Genomic DNA, 25,080 nt, shown 5'->3' with positions numbered 1-25,080 from the left:
AACCCCAAAAAGTGTGATAATGGGTTTCTGAATTAGTGTTCTACTTAGAACCCTGAAAATGGCATTCATTTGTGACATTTGTGAATTTTCCCAGATAAGGGAACATAACTAAACTCTAGAATTGAAGGGATTGCTTTGTACAAATTCATACAATTATTACCAGTTTTTGTGATTTTATGGAGAATTCTCAAAGGTATTAATTTGAGTTTCTAATAATATGTCATTAATTAGCTTTGTTTCTGTTAAGGTACTATTATATTTAGTTCTTTGTGATTACATGTTCCTTGGTTTTTTATTTAAGTATAAATACTGCCAGTCTTCAATAAAATAATCACACTCTAGGTGATATATTTTCCTAGCCTATCTCCCCTATTTTATGGTGTTCACCATTACCTACGAAGGACTCCAATAGAAATGAGTAAGAATAGAAAGGACGCATCTGTAGATGTGTACCTGTGAAAAAATTAATGGAGTCACATGATACTTATCTAGTTAGGGACCTGAGCAGTTATCACGGAGGACTGGTTTTATGGAATTTAAAATATTTGTTGTGGGGCACCTGGCTGGCTCAGTAAGAAGGGCATGCAGCTCCTGATCTCGGGGTCATGAGTTCAAGATTACTTAAATATATAAAACTTAAAAAAAAGTTTGTTGCATTTTTCAAAAAGAAATGAGCAATTCTATGGTTTCCTGATGATATCCCAAGTATGCACAGTTGCTTCAAACAGTAAAATCAATCTTCACATACTTATATGATGAGATCATGAGGAAAAACTGTCTTTCGCTTACAGAAAACAACATGCTTCATGTATTTCAGGGCTGTCCCTAATAAAACACATATTATCTTACATATTGGTCACATCATCCGACTCAAGAGGGAGGATTTCCAAGGTCTTTCCCAAGGTACGGCCATTCTAAGTCATTGAGGCAGCACCCACCCAACTCCCGAAGAACCAGAAGGAAGGTCCTTCTCTGCAGATTCTCCATGACTCCATCCGCTCCTTCCTTAGTATATCCAAAGCTCTTCCAAAGCAGCACAGTCTCTGGTCTTTTGCAAGGACAGAACCATGCTGCACTGAGCTCCTAAAGGACAATGGCCATGTCTTTTTTAAAAAATCTTATTTTATTTAAAATCAGTTAACATATAGCATCTTATTAATTTCAGAGGTAGAGTTCAGTGATTCGTCAGTTGCATATAATACCCAGTGCTCATGACATCATGTGTCCTCCTTAATGCCCGTCACCCAGTTACCCTCACCCCTAACCTCACCCCAGCAATCCTCAGTTTGCTTCCTATAGTTAAGAGTCTCTCTTATGATTTGTCCCCCTCTCTGATTTAGTCTTATTTTATTTTTCCCTCCCTTCCTCCATGATCCTTTTTTTTTCTTCAGTTCTACATATGAATGAAATCATACAGTGATTGTCTTCGTCTGATTGACTTGTGTTTTATTTATCTGGGTTCCCAGGGCCCTGCCTAAGGGAAACATGTGTGCCAAATAAAACTAAATTGATTATCAGAACTGAATACAGTAGTGAGTTTAGAGGAAGATGTGGCTGATTGCTTTCAAAGATGTATTATCCATATACATAAAAACCAATTTTACTGGGCCAGTTTGATCAATGAAGTGAATACATACATATTTTTTTCCCATTAGGGTATTTAGGATTACAAAATGCAGTAAACAAAAAACTCCCCCCAAAAACCACAAAGCACCAACTTATGTTTACGTTCAGTATTGCACAACAAAGGAACAGTCAACAAAACTAAAAGGCAACCTATCTCCCTAATGGGAGAAGATATTTGCAAACATCTTATCAGATAAAGGGCTAGTGTCCAAAATCTATAAAGAATTTACCAAACTCAAGACCCAAAAAACAAATAATCCAGTCAAGAAATGGGCTGAAGACATTAACAGACATTTCTGCAAACAAGACATCCAGATGGCCAACAGACACATGAAAAAGTGCTCCACATCACTCAGCATCAGGGAAATACAAATCAAAACCACAATGAGATACCACCTCACACCAGTCAGAATGGCTAAAATTGACAAGTCAGGAAATAACAGATGTTGGGGAGGATGCGGAGGAAGGGGAACCCTCCTACACTGTTGGTGGGAATGCAAGCTGGTGCAGCCACTCTGGAAAACAGCATGGAGGTTCCTCAGAAAGTTGAAAACGACCATACGACCATACCATACAACCCAGCAATCGCACTACTAGGTATTTATCCAAAGGATGCAAATATAGTGATTCAAAGGGACACCTGCACCCCAATATTTATAGCAGCAATGTCCACAATAGCCAAACTATGGAAAGAGCCCAGATGTCCATCAACAGACGAATGGCTAAAGAAGATGCAGTGTGTATGTACACACACACACACACACACACACACACACAAACACACACACACTAGAGTATTTCTCAGCCACCAAAAAGAATGAATCTTGCCATTTGCAACGATGTGGATGGAACTAGAGGGTATTACGCTAAGCGAAATAAGTCAGAAAACGACAAATACCATACGATCTCACTCATATGTGGAATTTAAGAAACAAAGCACAAGGGATAGAAACACAGATGAACAGAGGGGAAGGAAAGGAAAAATAAAATAAGATGAAAATAAGAAGACAAACCATAAGAGATGCTGAACTCTCAGAAACAAGGTTGCCAGAGGGGAGCTGGGCGACGGGCATGAAGGAGGGCACCTGAAGCAATGAGCACTGGGTGTTACCGCAACTGACGAATCACTGAATTCTACCTCCGAAACTGGTAATACAGGATATGTCAATTACATTGAATTTAAATAAAGAATTAAAAAAGATATACGTAAATAAATTTAGAAGGGGAAAAAAAACCCTACTGTATTCCATACGCTGCTCAAGAAAGAAACTCCCTTTCATCTTGTGCATTAGTTGGGACACAGGAGTATACTGCCCAGTGCAGTGACTGAATCTGAGGCTGGACCACTCCCTTCATTACCCAACTGACTTTTTGTCCCCCTGCCCTTCAATTAGTCGGTATACTAAGACAAGTAAATGGATTTTAAAATAAAACTTGAGGAAAAAAAAAAAGTCACCAAAGAAAACCCCAAACCAAAAAAAAAAAAAAAAAAAAAAAAAAAAAAAAAAACAAAAAAAAAACCCAAAAAAAAAAAAAAAAAAAAAAAACCCAAAACAAAAAAACCAACCAAAACCAAAAAAAAAACCAAACCAAACCAAACAAACAAAAACCTACCTCTCTTCATAATAGGTCACAAACTTGAATAATATTCCATTGTAATACGATTACATCTATAACCATAGCAACACAACCCAAGAGACCTTAACTTTCTTATAACAAATAACAATGTGATTTTATAAAGCTAAGTAAGCTCTTGAGCGGACAGACACAGATGAAACATCCTTACTTGGTTTCAGTTCAAGAGAGCCAACAGGAGAACGTCTGCTAAATTTAGACACTGAGCTGATTTCATCACTAACCTGTCCTGAAAGAGGTCTCTGCGGACAGAAGAAAAACGGCACAGGGACAACACACTAGGATGGGATTAACCTAGTTACGAGGCACAGACTGCAGCCAGAAATGGTCACAAAGAATATTCTGCGGGGCTCATAGCACCTGTCCAGGCCCTGGGGCATGGCAGATAGCCACACCTTTGTGAACCCAAGAGTGTTTCTGTGAAACCTAGTTCCTTTCCGGAGAGCCATCAAGGCCCCAGAATGGTAAATGTGACCACAGCGATTGCCTTAGGACCAGCTGAACCTAGAAGCTTTCCCGGAAGAAAAAAAAAAAAAACAAAAAAACAATACCAGAAACTTGATCCAAGACAGAGCTTGAAACAATTTGGAGAAGCACAAATTGAAACTGAATCAAATACTGATCATGTTTCTTTCTTTCTAAGCTAGTGAAGAAAATACCTAGATTTTTCATCTGAAAAAATAGTTTAATTCCAATTAAATTTTACTAAAATACTAAAATGCTCAGGAAGGTAACTGAGCTGTCAGCCAGCACAGGATAGTCCAGGCAGTGCCCCACCTGCCACCCCGACACACAATTTGTATCTCTGAAGGTGTATAAAGTCCCCAGTGGGCCTGTCCTGCGGAGTGGGCGGGCGGAGGAAGGGAAGGTTGCACAGAGAGGACAGGCAGCTGCGCTAGGCTTTGGAGAATGGGAGAGCCGCTGGTGCTGAGGCTGCTAGTGAGGTCGCTGGCCAAGCCCCCGCAGTGACTCAGCAGCAGACCCAGTGGATTTGCTGCTTAGATCCCAGCCAGCAGGAGAGGGTGAGGACACAAAAATGGGTGCTGAAAGTTTCAAAGGAGATGTGGGGTATTGGAACAGGAAGCGGGGTGCAGAGGAAAAGGAAAAGGACATTTCTTCCACCCCCATCAAATTCCTCTTCCCATTTCTTTCCGTTCCTCTCCACATAGTCTGCTACCTTTCCTATCATCTCCAACATGGTATCTCAAGTTGTTAAATCTGTCTTGTTTTCTTTCCTTTCCCGGATTTTTAGCACCATGCTGTCCATCCTTCCTCTGAGTACCTTACAGAATATTCACCGGTTTGGGCTGGTCCAGGAGCAAAAACAAAGTATCTCACCCCACAAAAGCCATGGGAATTTTAGGAAGCAACTGAACTATAACTTAGTATTTTGAAGCTGAATCGGTCTGGTGGCTCATGGGGTTCAATCCCCTACTTCAACCGTGGGAAATCCACAGATACTGCACATTTTTGCAACAGATTCAGGTGAGCTATACAGTGTCCTGTGATTACAGGGGCATGTGCCCATCCCTGTTAAACTGCTTTCCATTTACCAACCCCATCTTTCACCTGAAACGTAAAGGCTGCTTTTCACAAGAAATGAATGCACACTAAATATGCCTATGATTCTATGGCCTAGATTTACTGTTCAAAGGAGATTTTCATAAGGTTACATTCTTGGGATAAAATACCAGGAGGAAAGAGTGAGTCATTTTCATTGTTTTGCAACTCACTACAATCTATCTCCAAGTGTTAGGTCTTCTCACACCACCTCTCTTTTAAGATGCTTCTATACAGGGGTGCCTGGGTGGCTCAGTGGTTAAGCCTCTGCCTTTGGCTCAGGTCATGATCCCTCCGGGGTCCTGGGATCGAGCCCTGCATCGGGCTCTCTGTTCAGTGGGGAGCCTGCTTCCTCCTCTCTCTCTCTGTCTCTCTCTCTCTGCCTGCCTCTCTGCCTACTTGTGATCTCTGTCTGTCAAATAAATAAATAAAATCTTAAAAAAAAAAAAAAAGATGCTTCTATACAAGTGAATGTCATATAAAGGCAGAGAATTCTGAAGAAAAAGGAAGACAAATGTGAAGCAGTAGGTCACTCCTCTATGAGCTATGAAGAAAAGCTGACGTCAGGTTTAGTATTAGCTGGATGGAGATATCTTGGCTGGAAATAAAAAAAGAAAATAATGCAACTGAGGGGAAAATGTCAAAGGGGAACTGCCAGAATTAGGGCCTAAGTCTTTAGCAAAAAGAATTTTATTAAATAAGGAAAAAATCAGTTTAAATATGTGAAGCTAAATAAATAAATACGTGAAGTTATTTTGTGTGTTTTCCCACAGCATACTAAAATACAATCACACAGTAAACTGAAGTCATTAAAATAAAAGCTGAGTAACGCCTGGGTGGCTCAGTGAGTGGCTGCTTCCGTTCTCAGGTCATGATCTCAGGGTCCTGGGATTAAGTCCCACATCAGGATCCTTGCTAGGTGGAGAGCTTGCTTCTTCCTCTGCCTGCTGTTCCCCCTGCTTGTGCTCTTTCTCTGTCTCCCTCTGACAAATAAATAAAATCTTAAAAAAAAATAAAAGCTGAAGGAAAAAAGTATTATCCAAGAATTTGACTACCTGTAAGTATGAGGAGGAGAAATCCCTTAGTGATTTGTTCTTATCCTAATAGCACTATCCTAGCTGCCTTAAATGCCTTCTAGAACAGTGAAGGATATAAATAAATAAACTCATAAATAAATAAATAGAAAGATGGCATCTTCCTGTGAAATGCCATTGCTGAGGAGAGGAGTCACAGACTAAATTATGAATGAGGAAACTATGCCCGATAGGTTTTGGATATTTTAACTTCATTTCTAGTGGTTTGGGGTTTCTCTAAAATGCACTGCAAGGTCTTGGCTATGGCATAAGGTACCCAGGGTGCTTGTTAAAATACAGTTTTTAGGCTTCACATCCAGAGAAACGGATTTAGAAGGTCAAGGATCCGAAGAACGTGCATTTTTAAGGAGCCCCATAGATTATCAATGCATAAGATCTACAGTTTAAGGAAACCACTGTCTAAAATTAAAGACCTGTTTTTGTACTACATGGATTAACGTGATTTAGGCCAAAAAAAAAAAAAAGTTAACCTCTGTACTACAGTATTTTTGAGCAAAAAACTGTTTCAGAGCGGAAAGGAACCTTATTCTTCTGAATCACCAACCTTGTAACTTTAGGCAGCCAATGAGTTATCTTAACAAAAATTATCTGTTCAGTAGTGACCAGAATGGTTTCTAGCAGGTTTCATCCAGCTGCAAGCGGCTGTAAAATGCATACCAATGCTTTAAGAGAACGGTACAAGAATGTTTCACAAAGGCCACTGAAAATTTTGTTGAATTTGCCTTATTAGAAACATGAAAGGTCGGCAAAAAAATTACATTTATCATCCGAACATTTATTACATCTATTACTACTCTATCTAAAAATCCTAATTGCCTTCTCACTGCATTCGCTAGCAAAAACTCTCCATGCTTATTACCGAGAAAGCTGTTCACGGGCTCATCCACCACTGAACTCCTTCCCATCTCTTTTCTTGATAACCAGCCCCAAGCCCCTGATCCGCAGGTGCACACACCCACTTTGAGAGTAAAAACACTTTCTGTTTTTGCCCCTAGCAGTTGCAGGCGGATTTTCATTCACCCAGCAACAAGGATCTCTGAGGGAAGAGTGTGTAGGGTGCGGTGGAGAAATGGAATTACCAAAAATTATGATATTGAAGGGATATGCGCCTTAACAAGGGAATTGCTAACAACAGAAAACTCTGGGTTTCTCCCCCAGTCAAAGTAAAATACTAGAGTGCTCTAGAATGCATAGCAAGAACAGTACCATAAAATGTGACTGCGTAGAATCTACAGTTGAATGAGATGCAACAGTGACTGTTTCCGACAGTGACTACTGGAGTCATTGCAATAGGCCAACAATATAGGCTTCGCATGTCTATGCCAGTGTATGCCAGTCTATGCCAGCTTTTCTGTAGCTTGTACTCAAGGGCAAAGAACTGGCTGGTGAGCATCTATTACTGACCTCACAAATCACAGGACTTATGTTTGAGGTCTGGGCGCAAGGAGGGTGAGTGAGGTAATGCCTCAGCTTTCGCCAACCCCACTCTGTTCCTTGGGAGACAAACTATCATGGGAGAAAAGGTGTCAGGAGAAGTAAAAATCTGTCCTCTAGAATCTGTTCTCAAATCTTGACCTAGGCAAAGGAGAAAACAGTCACTGGTGGGTGCTGGACTGAGGGGTCTCCTGGGGCTTTCCAAATTCTGATGACGCTTCGTGAAATCTCTTCACACAGGCCTCCCCTAGGGAAGACAGGAGGTGTACCCGCTATACAGCTGACTCTGCTAACTCCCTTCTATCTGTTATGTCTTGTGGAATTTCATGCAAACACACTTCAGGAATATTCCCTACTACCATTTTCATGTCCGAGCCAGAGAGGAAAACTCTTACCCATAATTCACAAGAAGAAAATACTTCCTACATCCAAAGGAAGACCTTCTGTGATAAACACTTTAAAGATGAATTACTTTACCAGTGGCATGTTTTTAAAACATGCTCCTACTTTATCACTGATCAAATCTTCATTTTTTTTTTTTTTTTTAAACTCAACATGCATTCCCTACAAACCTACTTGATATCAGGCGTGGTACCACCCTGGGCATCTGATGAAGAATAAAACACAGTCCTGTCCTCAAGGACTTCTGGGGCCTTCAGACGAGAAGGAGTTGGACCTTCTAGCACAGCGTGGTCAAGTCTTACTCTGGAAGAGTGGGCACAGTGTTTTGGGAGATCTGGGGAACTCTTCAGAGGGGCAACAACAGAGTCAGATTTTTAAGTGTGAAAGAGATTATAACACAAATGAAAAGAAGAAAGACATTTTTAACAAGAGGAGCATGAAACAAGTTATGGGATGCAAAAGGCAGTCTGTGGGGAACAGAGGATTTTGTGGGACTGAGGCACAAGGAGGTGCAGGGAGAGACGTAGAAACTGAGGAGGAACAACGCAGCCAAAACAGAAAAAACTTTATCATCCATGAAAAAGAATGAACTTTATCCTGTAGGAAGGACAAGGTGGAGTCTGGGAGGTTTTTTAAGAAGGGGTTGCAAGTCCCAATCTGTGTTTTAGGAACAGAAGATGCGATGGCTGACGGGATGACTGAGAAGACCAATAAGGCAGCATTATGGAGACTGTTCATAATATGTGTTGGGACTGTTCTATGCTTTTAGATGCCCACGGTCATTTCTCTCTGCAGGTTCTTTAGTTGTATCTGAGTTTTCCCTCTTTAATTATAGATCAATACCGATAAATATTTTTTCCTACCCAAGATACATCATCTGCGGTTCATAAAATAACATTCCACATGATATGCAGTAAACATTTAGGTAAACACATTCTTAAAAAAGAATCTCTTACCTGAACAAAGCTGTTCCACTTTTGTGTAGTTTAAAGATACTATGTCATTAACCCATGCGATGATGTCATGTCTGCTCATAGTCTCTTGGGTTATCGAGGTAGAATACACATTGACCGCCATTCCCCAACTAGAAAAAGACAAGTAAGGAAAAAATTAACTCCAGAGCATAAAAGATACCTATTCAAGGTCAGGACCCTGGGCAGAACCCTAATGGGATGGAAAAGGCCTGTTTCGGCTGAGCCTTTTCTCTTCTTTCTTCCCTCTTCCACGTATTTGCTTAGATACGATGAAATGCCACATATTGTTCATGCAGGACCACTTCACGTCTCCCTCTGCTGTCCTCCCAAAGTTTTTAGGTTCTAAGATACCTATTTTCTCATGTAACTCGGTCTCACTCTCATCCTTAAATCTATGTGTGGTATTAAAAAGTTGTCACGTGTGCACTGGGGTCACGTTTCATCTTTCTACATAACTTCGTCATACTTCCATCACTTGCCAACAGCTCCCCCTTGCACACTGCTTGGAGATGGGAAAGGGAGCTGCGTTGTATCCAGCTGCTCAGGCTAAAAACACCATGCCCACTCTTGCCTCCTCTGTTTCCCTCACCGCCACATATGATCCAGCAAATTCTACTGGCTCTACCGTCAAAGTATTTTCCAACTTTGATCAGTGCTCACCTGGTGCTCTGCAATATTAGTCTTTTCCTGGGTCACGCAACATGCACCCTTGCCCCCCATGTATTCTCAACACAGCAGGCAAAGACAAAAATCAGATGCTCTCTCTCCGTAGTTTAAAACTCTCCAAGGGTGGCTCATCCCCCAGTACAATCCAAAGTTCTTGCCAAGCTTTAGGCAGCCTGATATATTCTGACACCTTTCCTTACTACCCGCCCCCTCACTGCACGCCATCAGAACAGCCCCCTGGCTGTTTCTGGAACTCCTCCAGCTCACCTCCTCTTCAAGGCCTTTGCACTGCTGTGGCTTCACTTTGGACCCTGACCCAGTTTTAAGAGGCATGCCCTCATCTCCTTCATCAAGGAGGCCTTATCTCTTTCTTTCTCTCTTCACAGACCTAGGAGAGAAGCTCCATGGGGAAAGGGATTTTGTCCATTTTATTCTTGTATATCCCTGGTGTCTAGTTCAGTTCCAGACATAGAGTAGGCTCTCAATAAAATGCTGCAAGAGACATGTGCTCCCCCACCCCTTTCCATGTAAGGTAAGCAGGGCAGTGATAAGCTAGGTAAGCTTCGCACTTTTATTTAATCAGCTTTGGAGAAAATCCACTTTAGAAATGGGCTTCATTTACGTTCCCTTGAAAAAAAAAAGAAATCCTTAACCTGGTATTCTCTACTTCTAAAAGCTCTGGACAAAGCTTTTATAAAAAATACATAAAAACATCTGAATAATCTGAAAGACACGTACTCATTGCATGAGCCTTCCCTTTAATTAATATACTCCTTCTGAGCATTTCATGACACCTTTCACCAACTTTTCACCAGAGTGATATACACAGAAAAAGTTTTGCTTAAATATTTTGTTATCTGAAGCTCTGTGTAACTGGTTTCCTTTTTTTATATTAATAAATTTTATTTTTTAGAGCTGTTCACAGCAAAATTGAATGGAAGCAGAGTTCTCCCATAGACCCTTCCCCTTTTCCCCCCTTCCATGCTCTGCCCTATACACATCCCTACCACTGGTACATTTGTTGTAATCAATGAACCCACACTGATGCTCTGCCACCTCAAGTCCATGGTTTACAGTAGGGTTCCCTCTTGGTGTCACACGTTCTACGAGTTGTCACAAATACACGATGGCAGGAAGCCACCACTGTAGTGTCATACGGAGTAGTTTCATTGCTCTAAAAATCCTCTCTGCTCCGCTGCTTCATATCTTCCTCCCAGCAATCCCTTGCAACCACGTATCTTTGTACTGTTCCATGGTTCTGCCTTCCCCAGAATGCCATGCGGGGAATCCTACAGCATAGAGCCTTTTCAGGTTGGCTTCTTTCATTGAGTACTGTGCAGTGAAGCTTCCCCCAAATCGTTTCATGGCTTATCTTTTTAGCACTGACTATTCCACTGTCTGAATGCACCGCTCAGCTAATGAAGGGCATCTTGGTTGCTTCCAAGTTTTGGCAATTATGAATAAGACGGCTACAAACATCCATGTGCAGGTTTTTGAGTGGATGTGAGTTTTTGATTCATTTGGGTAAATACCAAAGAGCACTATTGGTGGCTTGTATGATAAGAGTATGTTGAATTTTGTAAGAAGTTATTAAACTGTCTTTGGTGTCTGTCCAAAGTGGCTATACCCATTCTGCAGTCCCACCAGCAATGAATGAGTTTCTGGTGCTCCATATCCTCACCAGCATTTGGTTTCGTCTGTGTTTTGCATTTTGGCCATTCTAACAGGTACACACTAGTAAAAAAAAAAAAAAAAAAATTTTTTTTTAAACATTTAAACCTGGTTGAAACTTTGTAATTTTACTAGTTCTGTGCAACATAAAATACTTGAATCTTTTTAAAAAGTATGTATTTATTTATAAATACCTAAGAAAGGGAGAATATGCAGGGGAGAGGGGGCAGAGGGAAAGGGAGAGAAGCTCAAGGAGCCACACGTCTGGCTCTGGGCTCAGTGCGGCATCTCCCTGAGCTTCTCTTCTCACACGAAGAGATCATGATCTGAGCCAAAATCAAGAGTCAAACACTCAACAGACTCAGACATTCATGTGCCCCTACTTACATATTTTATGTAAAATGTTTCAACTTTTATTTAAAAAAAATTTTTTTAAGGTTTTTATTTATTTGACAGAGAGAGAGCACACACACAAGCAGGGGGAGCAGCAGACAGAGGGAGAGGGAGCAGCAGGCAGAGGGAGAGAGAGAAGCAGGCCCGGTGCTGAGCAGAGAGATAGATGGGGGGCTTAATCCCAGGATTCTGGGATAAAGACCTGAGCTGAAGGCAGACGCTTAACTGACTGAGCCACCCAGGCACCCCCCAAATTTTATATATATAAAACTTATTTTGAAAGTTTTTGATACGTAAAGAAAACCAGTTGTGTTTATTGGCTTCAACAGTTGTCAATATTGGCCAATCCTGTTCCATTTATACTAGTCCATACTCTGTCCCAGATTCTACCCTCTGCTCCCGAAGCCAGTTTATTTTGAAATAAGCGCCAAGCATCTCATCATTTTGCCTACAGGTATTTCAGCATGTGTGTCTGAATGATAAGGACATTAAAAAACTCAAATAGCATTACCACATCTGAAAATAAAAATAATTCAGGCATTATAATGTTAATTTTTTCAGTTTTTTGAATCTGGACAAATAAGATTCATACATTGTGCTTCTTTGATGTATACTTTAAATATTTTCTATCTGTAGATTTCTTCTTCGTTTCTAATATTTTCTTTGCAATCTATATTTTTTCTTTACTTTTCTTTTTTTTTTTATTGTTGGAGAAACTGGGTTGTTTCTTAGACAGTTACTACAATCTGGATTTTGCTCACTGTATCCCATGGGTGTGGTCTGACATATTCCTCTATCCCCTGGGTTCCTACAAATGGATCATTTGATCCACAGGCCAGATAGGATTCAAGTTCTAATTGAGGGTTTGGAGACAGGATTACCTTGCAGTGTTAGAACTTCCATCAGGAGACACATCATGTCTGACTCCCTTTGGGTTATTGTTAGCTATTAATGCTATTCGTTCAGAGCCACCAATTCTTTAGACCTCAGAGTCATAGTCTATCATTCATTTTTGAGCCAAGACTAGTTTACAAAGAGAAATTTCCCCTGTGAGGTACTCGTCATGTAACAAAGACAGGATAGATGCCTGATTTGCTTTCTTTACCATTTTTCAAAATAATGAGGTAGTTCTCTACTATTCTCCAAACATGAGTAATGAGGTTTTTTTTTTTGAAGCAGAATTATGAACTCATAGCAAGTATGTTTCAATCCACGTCTCACAGTTTAAATCTTTACTGGTGTGAGCTTGCAAGAACTTATTCAAGCTGTTTTTTGAGTTCTTCTGACAAGGTCCCAGTAGTCTTTGATCATTTCCTTGCTTTCTGGTATGACAAAATGTTCCAGGCCCAACCTGAACATTTCCTGCCTTAGACATAAAAACGGTTATTTCTCCATAGGTTCCTTACTTCTTTAGTCACAAATAGTATTTAGAAATAAATATTTTTAAGCATGGCTATATAGGACAGAAAAATCTTGTTTTACACAAAAATCTACGTATTTGTAAGAGAGTTAGGTTTGGAGTGTTTATTATGTCTAGAGCAAGAAAAATCTGCTTTCTACCTCCCGTGCTAAATGAAGATTTTTTTAAAAAAAGATTTTATTTGTCTGAGAGAGAGACAGAGTATGAGGAGGGGAGGGGCAGAAGGAGAAGGAGAAGCAGACACCTCGCTTGCGGGGATCCCAAGATCCTGAGATCATGACCTGAGCTGAAATCCTACGCTTGACTGAACCACCCAGGTACCCCGAAGTTTTTTTATAAATATAAAATAAATATCCATCTATCCCTAAGAGCACCCTTATCTCTAAGTTCTTTTCCCCTGAAGACCTAAAAACAAAAACAAAAACAAAACCGTCCTAGGACTGGCATTTCAGATCATGGCACCATCCTTGCTTGTTCTCTACAACACTATTAGAGCTTTTTGAATATCTGGTTCATAACATGCACGGTTTTCTTCAGCCATCATTTATTAAACAAAACCATTTGTTTTTAATACCTAATCAATCTTTGTGTGACTATGGAAATGATATAAAATCTCGATAAAGATAATTCAAGACTTAGAACATTTTGAAATGCTTGAAGTAATTTTCACTTGCTGGTCTAACTTTTGGCAGTTGAAGTAAACTTCTGATGGTTTCTTCCTCAGGCAATTCTGGAAAGCTCTGCTCTACCAAGCATCATTGCAGGATAAGGCGCAAGGCCCAGAGATGTGCTACATGACGTTCAGCCAAATTGTAATGAAATTTTTTGTCCAGATGATTTAAAGACAACTAACCACAGAGGAGATCCAATCAGGTCTGTGATTTAGAAAGATAATCCCATTACAAGTGAGTAGAGAGGTTCTGAGGTTTCCTAATAGAAAAAGTGTGCAACCAAGGCACAGGTTACAATGGCTTTCAAGAAATCCATGAGGACGGAGAAGCTAGTCATTCCTTTGCTGGAGGTTCCGCCAATGAACCACACTCTCCTCTGGTCTTTACTGATAACACCCACTAAGGTCAACAATCTTTCCATATCCAAACAGACAGTCAGCTCACAAAGGCAGGTAAAGCACTATGTGTCTTGAAGGAGCTCATTAGGAAGACCAGGAAACAATGAAATAGCACCTGATTTTTGCTTTAGAAAAATTCCAGTTAATTAGTTACGAGACTCACCCCTCTAACCTCTACCACAACCCTTCTCTACCCAACGCAGCTGCAGTCCCCAGAAACCCCAGCAATAAGAGTAACCTGCTTTAGGGGACCTGTGGGAAAACCAGAATGGAGGGCATACCAAGAGGAGGGTGAGTGAATGAAGGTTAGGAATATTTTAAGTTTCTTTCTTTCTTTCTTTTTTTTTTTTTTTAAGTAAGCTCTACACCCGATGTGGGGTTTGAACTCATGAACCCAAGATCATGCTCTACTGACTGAGCCAGCAGGTGCCCTTAGTTTCTTACATTTTCTAAAATAAAACAACAACACATTAAATAGATTTCCATACCTACTTTGCACTAATAGCAATGGAACCAGTATAGTTAATTTCTAATTATAATTCATGCTGATTAGAATATTCTTATCAACCTTCCTCTAAATTTCACCAAGGTACTTGCAAGTCTTTCACTTTGTGACTGTCCCTTGCTTTCTTTATTAGTTTCCCATCCAAATGCACAACGCCTTCTGATTTTAGACAGAGAGCACTGGGTCTTGGGCCCTTCTCTGGGAAGGGCTGGTGCTCTTCCTAACCTCTAGGAAGTCAGGTTAAGCCAAGGCAAAAGAATTATTCTATTCCTAGGTGATTGGGTTATGGACATTGTGGAAGGTATGTGCTATGGTGAGTGCTGTGAAATGTGTAAGCCTGATAAGCCACACACCTGTACCCATGGGGCAAATAATACATTATATGTTAATAAAAATTATTAAAAAAAAAAAAAAAAGAATTCTATTCCTGATCTGCCATCCATGCTTTTATCTTCCCCAATCCTTCAACTCCCACTTTTTGTACCAGGGCAACTCCAATCCATTCAAGCTTAAAGCATTCAGGTGACTAAATGGTTCCCAGAAGAAAACTGATCTTTTTCAAAAGTTAAACTCAGGGCTGGTAAAAGAATATTTTAACAATCTTTGTTTTTCTGTGGAAACACTCTAAAATCCTAAAATTTCATTATAATTTCTTGGTGCCAATATAGCTTACAATAGAAAAGTACCAGCCTCCGCTTATTCAGAAATGTTTGGATAACACAAGGACTTTTTCTTTTATTTTAAAGTGATTTCATGCTTCCATTTTGATCCTTGAAAGGATCTTGTGAGGAAAGCAGGGGATGAATTAAAATAATTCATGTAAGACATCAATCTAAGAAACTGAAAGACACACAAATAAATGGAGAGATATTCTGTGATTACGGATTGGAAGAATATTGTTAAGATGTCCACACTACCCAAAGCAATCTACAAATTCAGTGCAATTCCAATGGCTTTTTTTTTTTTTTTTTTTTTTTTATATAGAACTAGAATATAAAAATTTGTATGGATCCACAGAAGACCCCAAATAGCCAAAGCAATCTTGACAAAAAAGAATAATGCCAGAGGTCTCATGCCCCCTGATTTCAAACTATATTACAAAGCTATAGTAATCACAACAGTATGGTATTAGCAAAAAAACCAGACACATAAATCAATGGAACAGAATAGAGAGCCCAGAAATAAACCCACACATGTATGTATGATCAAGTAAGACAACGGAGACAAGAATATACAACGGGGAAGAGACCATCTCATCCATATATAGTGATGGGAGAACTGGATAGCAACTTGCAAAAGAATGAAACTAGACCACTAACTTATCCATATACAAAAATTACCTTAAAACGGATAACACACTTGAATTTAAGATGTGAAAGCATGAAACTCCTAGAAGAGAACACAGGTGATAAACTCCTCAACACTGGTCTGAATGTTTTTTCAGATCGGACGCCAAAGGCAAGGGTCACAAAAGCAAAGATATCTAAGTGTAGCTACATAAAATTAAAAAGCCTCTGCACAACAAAGCAAACCATCAACAAAATAAGAACTGGGAGAAGACATATGTGAATCATATAACCAATAGGTTAACATCCAAAATACATCCAGAGCCCACATCGGGCTTTCTGCTCAGGGGCGAGCCGGCTTCCTCTTCTCTCCCTCTCTGCCTGCCTCTCTGCCTACTTGTGATCTCTGTCAAATAAATAAAATCTAAAAAAAAAAAAAAAAGGACAGAGGATCTGAATACATTTTTCCCCAAGACATACAAAAGACAAACAGGCCCATGAAAAAGTGCCCAGCATCATGAATCAGAGAAATTTAAATTAAAACCACAGTGAGGTATCACTGAACACCTGTTGGAATGGCCAGCATCAAAAAGACAAGAAACAACAGTGCTGGTGAGGAAGTCGAGAAAAGGGATCCTCACGCACTTTTGGTGGGAATGTTGGTGCAGCCAACGTGGATAAGAATATTGAGTTCCTCGGGCACCTGGGTGGCTCAGTGGGTTAAGACGCTGCCTTCGGCTCAGGTCATGATCTCAGGGTCCTGGGATCGAGTCCCGCATTGGGCTCTCTGCTCAGCAGGGAGCCTGCTTCCTCCTCTCTCTACCTGCCTCTCTGCCTACTTGTGATCTCTGTCTGTCAAATAAATAAATAAAATCTTTAAAAAAAAAAAAAAAAGAATACTGAGTTCCTCAAAAAATTAAAAATAGAACTACCATATAATCCAGCAATTCCACCTCTGGGTATTTATCCAAAGAATACAAAAACACTAATTTGAGGGGCGCCTGGGTGGCTCAGTGGGTTGGGCCGCTGCCTTCGGCTCAGGTCATGATCTCAGGGTCCTGGGATCGAGTCCCGCATCGGGCTCTCTGCTCAGCGGGGGGCCTGCTTCCCTTCCTCTCTCTCTGTGATCTCTTCCCTTCCTCTCACCTACTGTGACCTCTCTCTGTCAAATAAATAAATAAAATCTTTAAAAAAAAAAAAAAAAAAAAAACACTAATTTGAAAAGATACATGCACCCCCACACTCAGTGCAGCATTATTTATAATAGCCAAGATACAGAGCAACTTAAGCATGCATGAACGATGAATGGATAAAGATGATGTGATACACGCACATACACACACACACACGCACACACACACACCAGAGCTACTCAGCCGTAAGAAGGAAATCTTGTTATTTGTGACATAGGACAACATAGATGGACTATGAGAGTTTTGCACTAAGTGAAGCTAGACAGAGAAAGACAAGTAGCACACGATTTCACTTATAAGTGGAATCTAAAAAAACAAAACCCAGATTCCTAGATAGAGAAAATACAGTGGCAATTGCTAGAGGGGCAAGGGGGAGGGTGTCTGTGAAGTGAATGAAGGGGGATCAGGGGATACAAATTTCCAGTTATAAAGTAAGTCTGGGCGATATAATGCACAGCATGGGGAATATAGTCAATAGTGTTGTATTAACTCTGTATGGTGACACAGTAACTAGATTTATTATGATCAGTTCACAGTGCATGTCAAAGCACCATGTTGTACACATGAAGCCAGTAGAATATTGTATGTCAATTATGCTTCCATTAAGAAAACTTCAAAATACTAGTTTTTTAAGAGTTTATCTTTAAATAATCTCTACACCCAACATAGTTTTCGAACCCACAGCCCTGAGATCAAGAGTCACACGTTCCACCCACTGAACCAGCCAGGCACCCCTCAAAATACTAACTTTTAAGTTTATTAATTTCCAAAGACTCAGCCAAGAAGAATGAATGGCTGAGAAAGGTAAGTAACAGCAAGTTCTACAGAATAAAAACACAGGGAACACACTGTGCAAAGTTCACTCTGGATCTTCAGCATGTCTTTTCCATGAAAACAACAGTTTATTCTGCTATAACCTGCAGTCCCGTTTCTGGGCCATAAACACTTCTCTTGGTGCCACCCTTGTAAAAAAAGGAAGTCAAAGCATTGCCCTCTAATTTGCAGCTTTCTGCCAGATTTTTAACCAGATCGTAGGTGTTTAAGACCTGATAAGTACGGCAGCACTGAAAGAAGATTAAGGACAATTCCCCATCACGAGGTCTCTGGGCCACTGTATTTTGACACAGTATTTATTTTATTTTATTTTATTTTTTTGCAAGCTGAACGAGGGAGGGGCAGAAGAAAAGGGAGAGAATCCTCAAGAAGACTCCCCACGGAGCGTAGGACCCACAGATCATGACCTGAGCTGAAATCAGGAGTCGGACGCTTAACCCACCGAGCCACTCGGGTGCCTCTTAAATTTTATTTTCAAATGAATTTGCATTCACTGTTACCACTTAAAAATAAACCAGTAACACCAATATATTTATACACGGTTATCATGAGTGTTTGCATGTCTTTCTGAAAAGCCGGCTATATAGATATTTTGCAAATAGGAGAAAGAACAGAAAAACAAAAATCCCTTCATACCTCCAGCAGGCAAAGTCACGACTCTGACTTTTCTGTGGATAGTGACTTCAGAAAAAAGGACAGCCTCAGGCTGGGGGCCCATGTGTCGATTTTGTCTCCGTAATCAACATGTGGCAGTGGGAAGGGGAGAGGTTCAGCCAGTTTAAGCTCTGCAGCAGTTAGCCATATAAATTAGAAAGCGCACTTCTGCTTACCAAAACAAAAGGAATTTTTATGCGACAGACTGGAGTTTGCCTACTGAGCAAAGCCTGGATAAAGACTTGGCAAGCCCCAAACCACGGAAACCGAAGGATGAATTCATCACCTTCCAAGGCATGGGCCTCTAAACCAATTACAAAATATTCTGCAATTTTGATGTCCAAGAACAAATTTGGCCAAGTTTGTGAATTTGGAGAGACACTCTTCTGGAGTGTCTCTCCAAAATTTGACAAATATATAAGCTATCCTAGCTAGTAAGCATCATGTGTGGCCCTCAACTAAAATTCTTTCTTACAGAACTCATTTGGTTTCTCTGCCCCACCCTAACCCTTACAAATAAATCACAGCCATACATGGGGTCTGGGGAGGCAGCTACTTCTCATTTCCTCTCTTCACACTTTGACTGATCACTGCTTTTGAAAGAAACGGTTTCTTTCAGTGAGGCTCACGACAGGCCAGGTGTCGCAGGATCCTGGCTCCGGTCCTGTTTTGGGTGTGTGGCTATAAGAAGAGGAGTCTGAGAAATTAATTTTGGGAATGAGGCATGTGGAACTTATTTTCATTTTGATTTCTTCCCCTTACAACTAACGTTTCAGTTTGCCAGGCTTCCCAAGTTTAGACACGACCATCTGCGGAAGAACAGCCCATAAGTGGTTGACTACTGTCTGCGGCTCTGTAGGAAGGTCCCATTTGGCTTAAATTTACCCCAAACCCATTCTGAAGCTGTTTAAATACCTTCCTGACGTAAGTTACCTTCTTTATGCCACTCCCTAAAGGAGCCTGGATTCAACTGGAAACCTAACATTCGACACAAAACGTTCTGAAAATTCGACCTGCCCTGTGCCAGTGCATTCCATTCACACATTTTACCCCGACATCTGACAGCTATACCCATATTTGTGGCTCTCTGTCTTCGCTCTCATTAACAGGTCCCTCTTCTCCACATGTTCCCCCATCACGGAAGAATATCCCTCTCCCAGTCTTAAGATAAATATATGCAGCCCACCCTTCACCCAATTTCTCACAGATGAAAACAAAGAGCCGCCTGGAAAAGTCATCCAAAGAATAATGCAATTTCTCTTTCACCTGAGAAACGGACGTGAGTCGAGGCACATGAAGGATTTCTGAAGCCCTTATAATAATCCATGGCCCGGGTGATTTCTTCAGTAATATTTCAAGATAACAGTGTTTCATAACACCTGTGATCAGGTGTTAGCATTCCTTTCAGAATATCTCAGAAGTTGTATGTACCATGTATCCATACATGCCAAGGTAGGAAAAAACACCCGTGAGCTAGAAGAACACCTTTCCTTTACCAGTCATTGGATTTACACTTGGTCCAGGTCAAGGCCTCACTTTTAGTTCCTGTCTCACATGGTGTTGCTTGCCTTAAGTTTTTTAGGATTGTCAAGGTTGGCCTGCCTACCTACCTACCTACGCTACCTACCAGATGAAGTAGGGGTTGGGGGAGGGGAGCACTATTTCAAACAGACTTGCAAACATAGCTTTTTCCCTAGAAATAATTTTTTGCCATTTTAACAGAAATGGACATTTTGCAAATACTTCAGTCACAACTCTTAAGATTTTTAAAAGAGATTTAAGTATAACATAGGTATAACACTGAATATTTCCTTCTCTTATAAGCGGCATCTTTCTAAAATAACCGATCAATATTTTGAAGCAGCAGCAGATCAAATACCGAGCCAAAGGAAGAAACCCCGGAAGTTGTTCTCCAAGATGACTTCTGCGTTGGAAACTAGGTTATCCACTCCATCTGAGGGGCACAGAAGAGATTCGGTCCCACAGCAGACAGTCACTTAAAGGAGGGAGTTTTCCTTTGAAAAGCCTTGAAACAACACGACTAGATTCTGCCTGAGTGCCTCCTTCCTGGCTCCCTCCCTAACAAAAGGCGGATGTGAAGTCTCCTGTGGTGGTTCCTCATAATGAACTGGGCATCAGCAGGGAGTGACAAGTCAATGTGTCCCCTGAACCAGAAACTTCCCTGCTTTTCAGCTGTGCATAATTCATTCTCTAGATTCAATACCATGAGGGGTGGGATTTAAACATTTCACCAAGGAAAGACTATCTCCAGATAATTCTCAATTCATCACTTTCTCTTTACTTGTGACCTGAAATGGGGGGGGGGGCAGAATTAGTTTGAGGAGGGGGATCAGGACCCAGTGAAGCCAGAGTTAAAGTGGGTATCTCTGAAAGACAAACTGTGACGGGATGAAATCTCCCTGGAGAGACATCACAGAAACCATATTGAGTTTCATTTAAAATTGGGTATTAAGGCTTCCGTTTAACTTGTGGAATAATTGATGTATGCATGGATTGTAGGGCCAGGATGAGAATTTAAGAGGTCACTTATTGTCTTCAGGTAATAAGAACACACTTAAGCTGCTGTGCGCAGACATGCATCTGTTTTATTTTTACAGGGCTCTGTGACTCTGCTATGGGATTAGACAATGAAAGACTCACTCCTCCAGCCACAGACCCTCCCTGGAGAACACCACCGGCCAGCGGAAGGGCCTCCTTGGGTAGCAGAGCTGAAAGCAGGACTGACCTCAGAGAGGGACAGCAGAGACAGCAGGACATGGCCACAATGACAAAACATGTCTATTTTGTCAAAATAGATGTTGTGAACCACTGCAATTATTAATGTGCTCTTCGGTATATCAGTCACTGCTTAATGATAATGCTTTTAACATGCATCCGAAGTTTCATTTAGTGTGACAATCCAAAGTCCTAATTCCAGCTAAGGAGAGAGAGATTTCTCTCTCGGAGGGAATCAACCAAAAATATTTGTCCAAGGGGCTCGTCTCTTTTACCATTAACTGCTACTTTTAAAAACAGATTAAATTTGGGGTGCCTTGGTGGCTCAGTCAGTTAAGCGTCTGCCTTTGGCTCAGGTCATGATCCCAGGGTCCTGGGATTGAGCCCCGCATCGGACTCCCTGCTCAGAGAGTCTGCTTCTCTCTCCCCCTCTGCTGCTCCCCCTGCTTGTGTGTTCTATCTGTCAAATAAATAAATAAAATCTATTTTTTAAAAAAGATTAAATTTGCTGTGGCCATACCACCATGTATTCCAAGTACTATTTTTAAAAACAAGAAGATGAAAACACAGATTTCTCCAACCACCTGCAAAAGGAGGTTCTAGAGCTAGCCTTGAAGATCTACCTCTATTTTAACATCCTCATCATTCTGTGTCAGTCCTGTCGGGTACTTTCCAGGAGGTGCTTCCTTAGCTGGCCTGCCCACAATACGGTAAGGAGAAAAAACAAATGCAACTTCCAAAACAACATACATAGGTTTTGATTTTTTCAAACTCGGAATTAATGAGTCAATAGTGATGGCCCTGAAATGACTTGGAAACTTGGCTTTTATCCCAAGAATGAAGAAATTTTTGAATTCTAAAACAGTTCTTGGTGGCATTTGTAGTGTTCACTGATATGAAACTCAGATGCATATAACGGAAGAGTAAAGGCTAAGGCCATAAACACACACACACACACACACACACACACACACACACACAGAGGCATACATTTCTTCTTATGGTCAGAAATGCAGCTGATTATAGCTGATGATATTTGCTTAAACGTCCATCTGTTTCAAACAGTGGGTGGCTCAATCCATGCTCTGAAAATAATTTCCATGACCCAGAGCTCATTCCCATGCCACAAGGCTTGGCTGGTCTCCTCAGGGCACCAACTTTTGTCAGTGCCCTCCCCCCGCCCCCCAACTTGGCTCCCAGTACATCCACTCGTTCTTGACCATATGCCTTCTGTTTATTTTCCCAGTCCTACTTGGCTCTGTTCCCTCTCACCCTGACCTTAGCTCTCTCCCATGATCCAAGTCATTTCCAGTCAGGCTCCAAGCCTCTGCACCCCCAGCAGGACCCCAGGTCAACCTTTCAGGGCATAGGTGTTACACCCACCATGGTGGGCAATCATGCTCGGTAGTTAATCCATCATGCATAAATTAGGTGCATAAAACGCAGGAGAGGATGTGATGGCCCAATGACATGGCAACACTAGGCCAAGCTGTGCGGTAGGTGAGTTTTTTTTGGAAGCGCCCACCTCTGCACCCCATCCTGATTCTGAGCGACTGTTGCTCTTGGTAGTGCGGATTCCTCACCAGGTACTTAGCATGTTTAGCTGTCTGCCTTCTCAAAACCTTGTCACAGCAAGAAAACAAATAAGGGATGATAGCTTCAAGGTTACTCCAGCAAGGCCGCAGGTGAGGAGGTTTCTCCCAGCACTTGGCACCACTGGCTGCACCTCATGCTTCAGGTTCAGTCCGAATGCTAACTCCCCGGCAAGCCCTCCCTGTCCACCCTCTGAAGTGGCCTCCTCCGTTATTATCACATCACACTCTTCTCCCTCTTTGTGCTCCTAACACAGTCCATTCTTATCTCACTTCTCTGTTGTCTGACACCACCTGCTGCCCCCAGAATGTAAGCTCTATGAAGGCAGAAACTTTATGGAATATATATTGTTACCTGCTGCCTCTCCTTTGTCTAACGCAGTCCCTGGCATGAAGTGGGTGCACAATAAAAAATGCCCAAAGGATGTATGTGGGGGAGAGTTTCATGGGGAGGGGAAATTCACGAGGTGCCTGAAATCATACCATGTAACCAGCAGCCTATGTAGGCCTCTCACCCAGGATGTCATAGTTTGGAGGGAACACATTAGGGCTGAATAGATTCAAGACCTCTTTTAGGTCTAAACAAGAATCACATAGAGAAATGTGCCATTTTTTAGGTCTCCCAACACGGACATGAAAAGCTCAGGAACTATACTGCAGCTTCATGAGAGCACTAATCTAGGAATCAGAGCAACTCTCAGCCGGATTCATAAACTTGGACACATGTGCCTCACCTCCTTGAACATCCTTTTCTTCATGGAAGTAGGTAACACACAGTTTTTCATTTCCTCTATGCGATAGCTACTGCTTTTGTGCAGTTATGTGGGAAAAGACACAGACTCAGGTCTAGCGAATGACCTGCACCCAGGCACAACTGAGTGGAAGAACTGGGATTTGGAGCTACGGCTGATTCTAGGATTCTTGATTCTCTCAACAAAGCCCCTTTCTACTCTACTATGTCATTAGAGTAAGTGGGAAGAAAAAAGAACTCGAAATGGGACACAATTGTGCTCTTTAATAAAACCCTTTTTCCTTTCTATAGTTCTACCAAGGCCTCATTGTACATTTTCACTTCAACCCAATGAGTTTTCCTGAAGAAGAGTCTGAAATGTAGAGATTCGGGTGACTACTTAGTTTATTTCTGGGAATGAATTTTGGCTCAAAAACCTGCCAGCTATAACATACAGGCAATACTAATATTTTAGGAATCACCATATTCTACATTTCTAGTTACTACTTATTTTGGACTCCGGTTTCTCAATAGGCTTTCATATTAGTCAAAATACACAGAGACCACATACATACATTACTGCTTGTAATTCTTTTAACTCTAATAAAAGAAATAAAATGGGAATCTTGACTATATGTCTAGAGAAATCTTTTTTAAAAAATAATCTCTTGCGATCTCATTCTTTGAGGTTAGTGCCTATCCAAAGGTCTGTATTATATTAAATATCATTTTTATTTTTTTAAAGATTTTATTTGTTTATCAAACAGAGAGTAAGAGAGAGCAAGTGAGCACAAGCAGGGGAGAGTGGCAGGTGAGGGAGAGGGAGAAACAGGCTCCCCACTGAGCAGGGAGCCTGATACGGGGCTCAATCCCAGAATACTGAGATCATGACCTGAGCTGAAGGTAGACACTTAACCAACTGAGCCACCTAAGAGCCCTGAAAATTCATTTTTAAGCTCATGAGAATGTTTTGAAATGGAAAGTGAAATACCAATAAAATTAAGCCTAAAAGGAAGAGCAATGTGCAGGCCAGTGTTAAAACAGATTTTGGTGACTCTGACTCCAAAATGGGTAATGTACATCCACATCCTTCCAGCCCTGTTCATGCTATTTCCTTTTAATTCTTTTCACAGTAGACTGACACAGAACCAACATGGCCCAACTGGGGGAACAGCATGACATTCAACTCCATAAATACTACATAAATAACGACGAGGTACTAGTGAGCTTCTACATCAAACCTACTCCCCACCCTAGAGAACAACCTGTGAATTACATAGAAAACGGCTGCATAGTAGAACAGGACGTGTAAATTTCAGTCATTTTGACCTTAAATTAGTAATGTTCAGCCAAACTGGTGTTACAATAGGGGAATGCTATCAAAACGAGGCACACTATTTTGTCACCAGTTCTCCAGGCCATCGTCCCCAAAACTTCCTTTCCCAGGTGAAAGGATTCATTTTGGTCAGAATGGATTTCCCCCATCTTCCTGCAGTTGCATCGCAGAGTCACAGCGCCTCCTTCTCTCCTCCTCCTCAATGACCCTTTCAGCAACGAGACACCAACCCTATCCTCCTTGTATACTGGAGTAGAAGAGGTACATGTT

The 25,080-nt window shown here is 41.1% G+C and overlaps 1 protein-coding gene across 5 annotated transcripts in view; it reads right to left on the bottom strand.

The window, feature by feature from the left end:
- The window catches only part of MAPRE2 (microtubule associated protein RP/EB family member 2), a 196,180-nt gene that overhangs the window by 56,483 nt on the left and 114,617 nt on the right, over window positions 1-25,080 (bottom strand). For all 5 annotated transcript variants that reach the window (XM_059409451.1, XM_059409455.1, XM_059409454.1 and 2 more), the window contains one exon: window positions 8,708-8,835. In XM_059409451.1, the coding sequence (XP_059265434.1) occupies window positions 8,708-8,835 (128 nt within the window). The remainder of the gene's footprint in view (window positions 1-8,707; window positions 8,836-25,080) is intronic.

Source organism: Mustela nigripes, chromosome 8, assembly GCF_022355385.1.
Source record: "Mustela nigripes isolate SB6536 chromosome 8, MUSNIG.SB6536, whole genome shotgun sequence".
NCBI lineage: Eukaryota > Metazoa > Chordata > Mammalia > Carnivora > Mustelidae > Mustela > Mustela nigripes.
The sequence above is the reverse complement of the archived record's forward strand: the minus strand, read 5'-3'. Positions and strand labels throughout refer to the sequence as shown.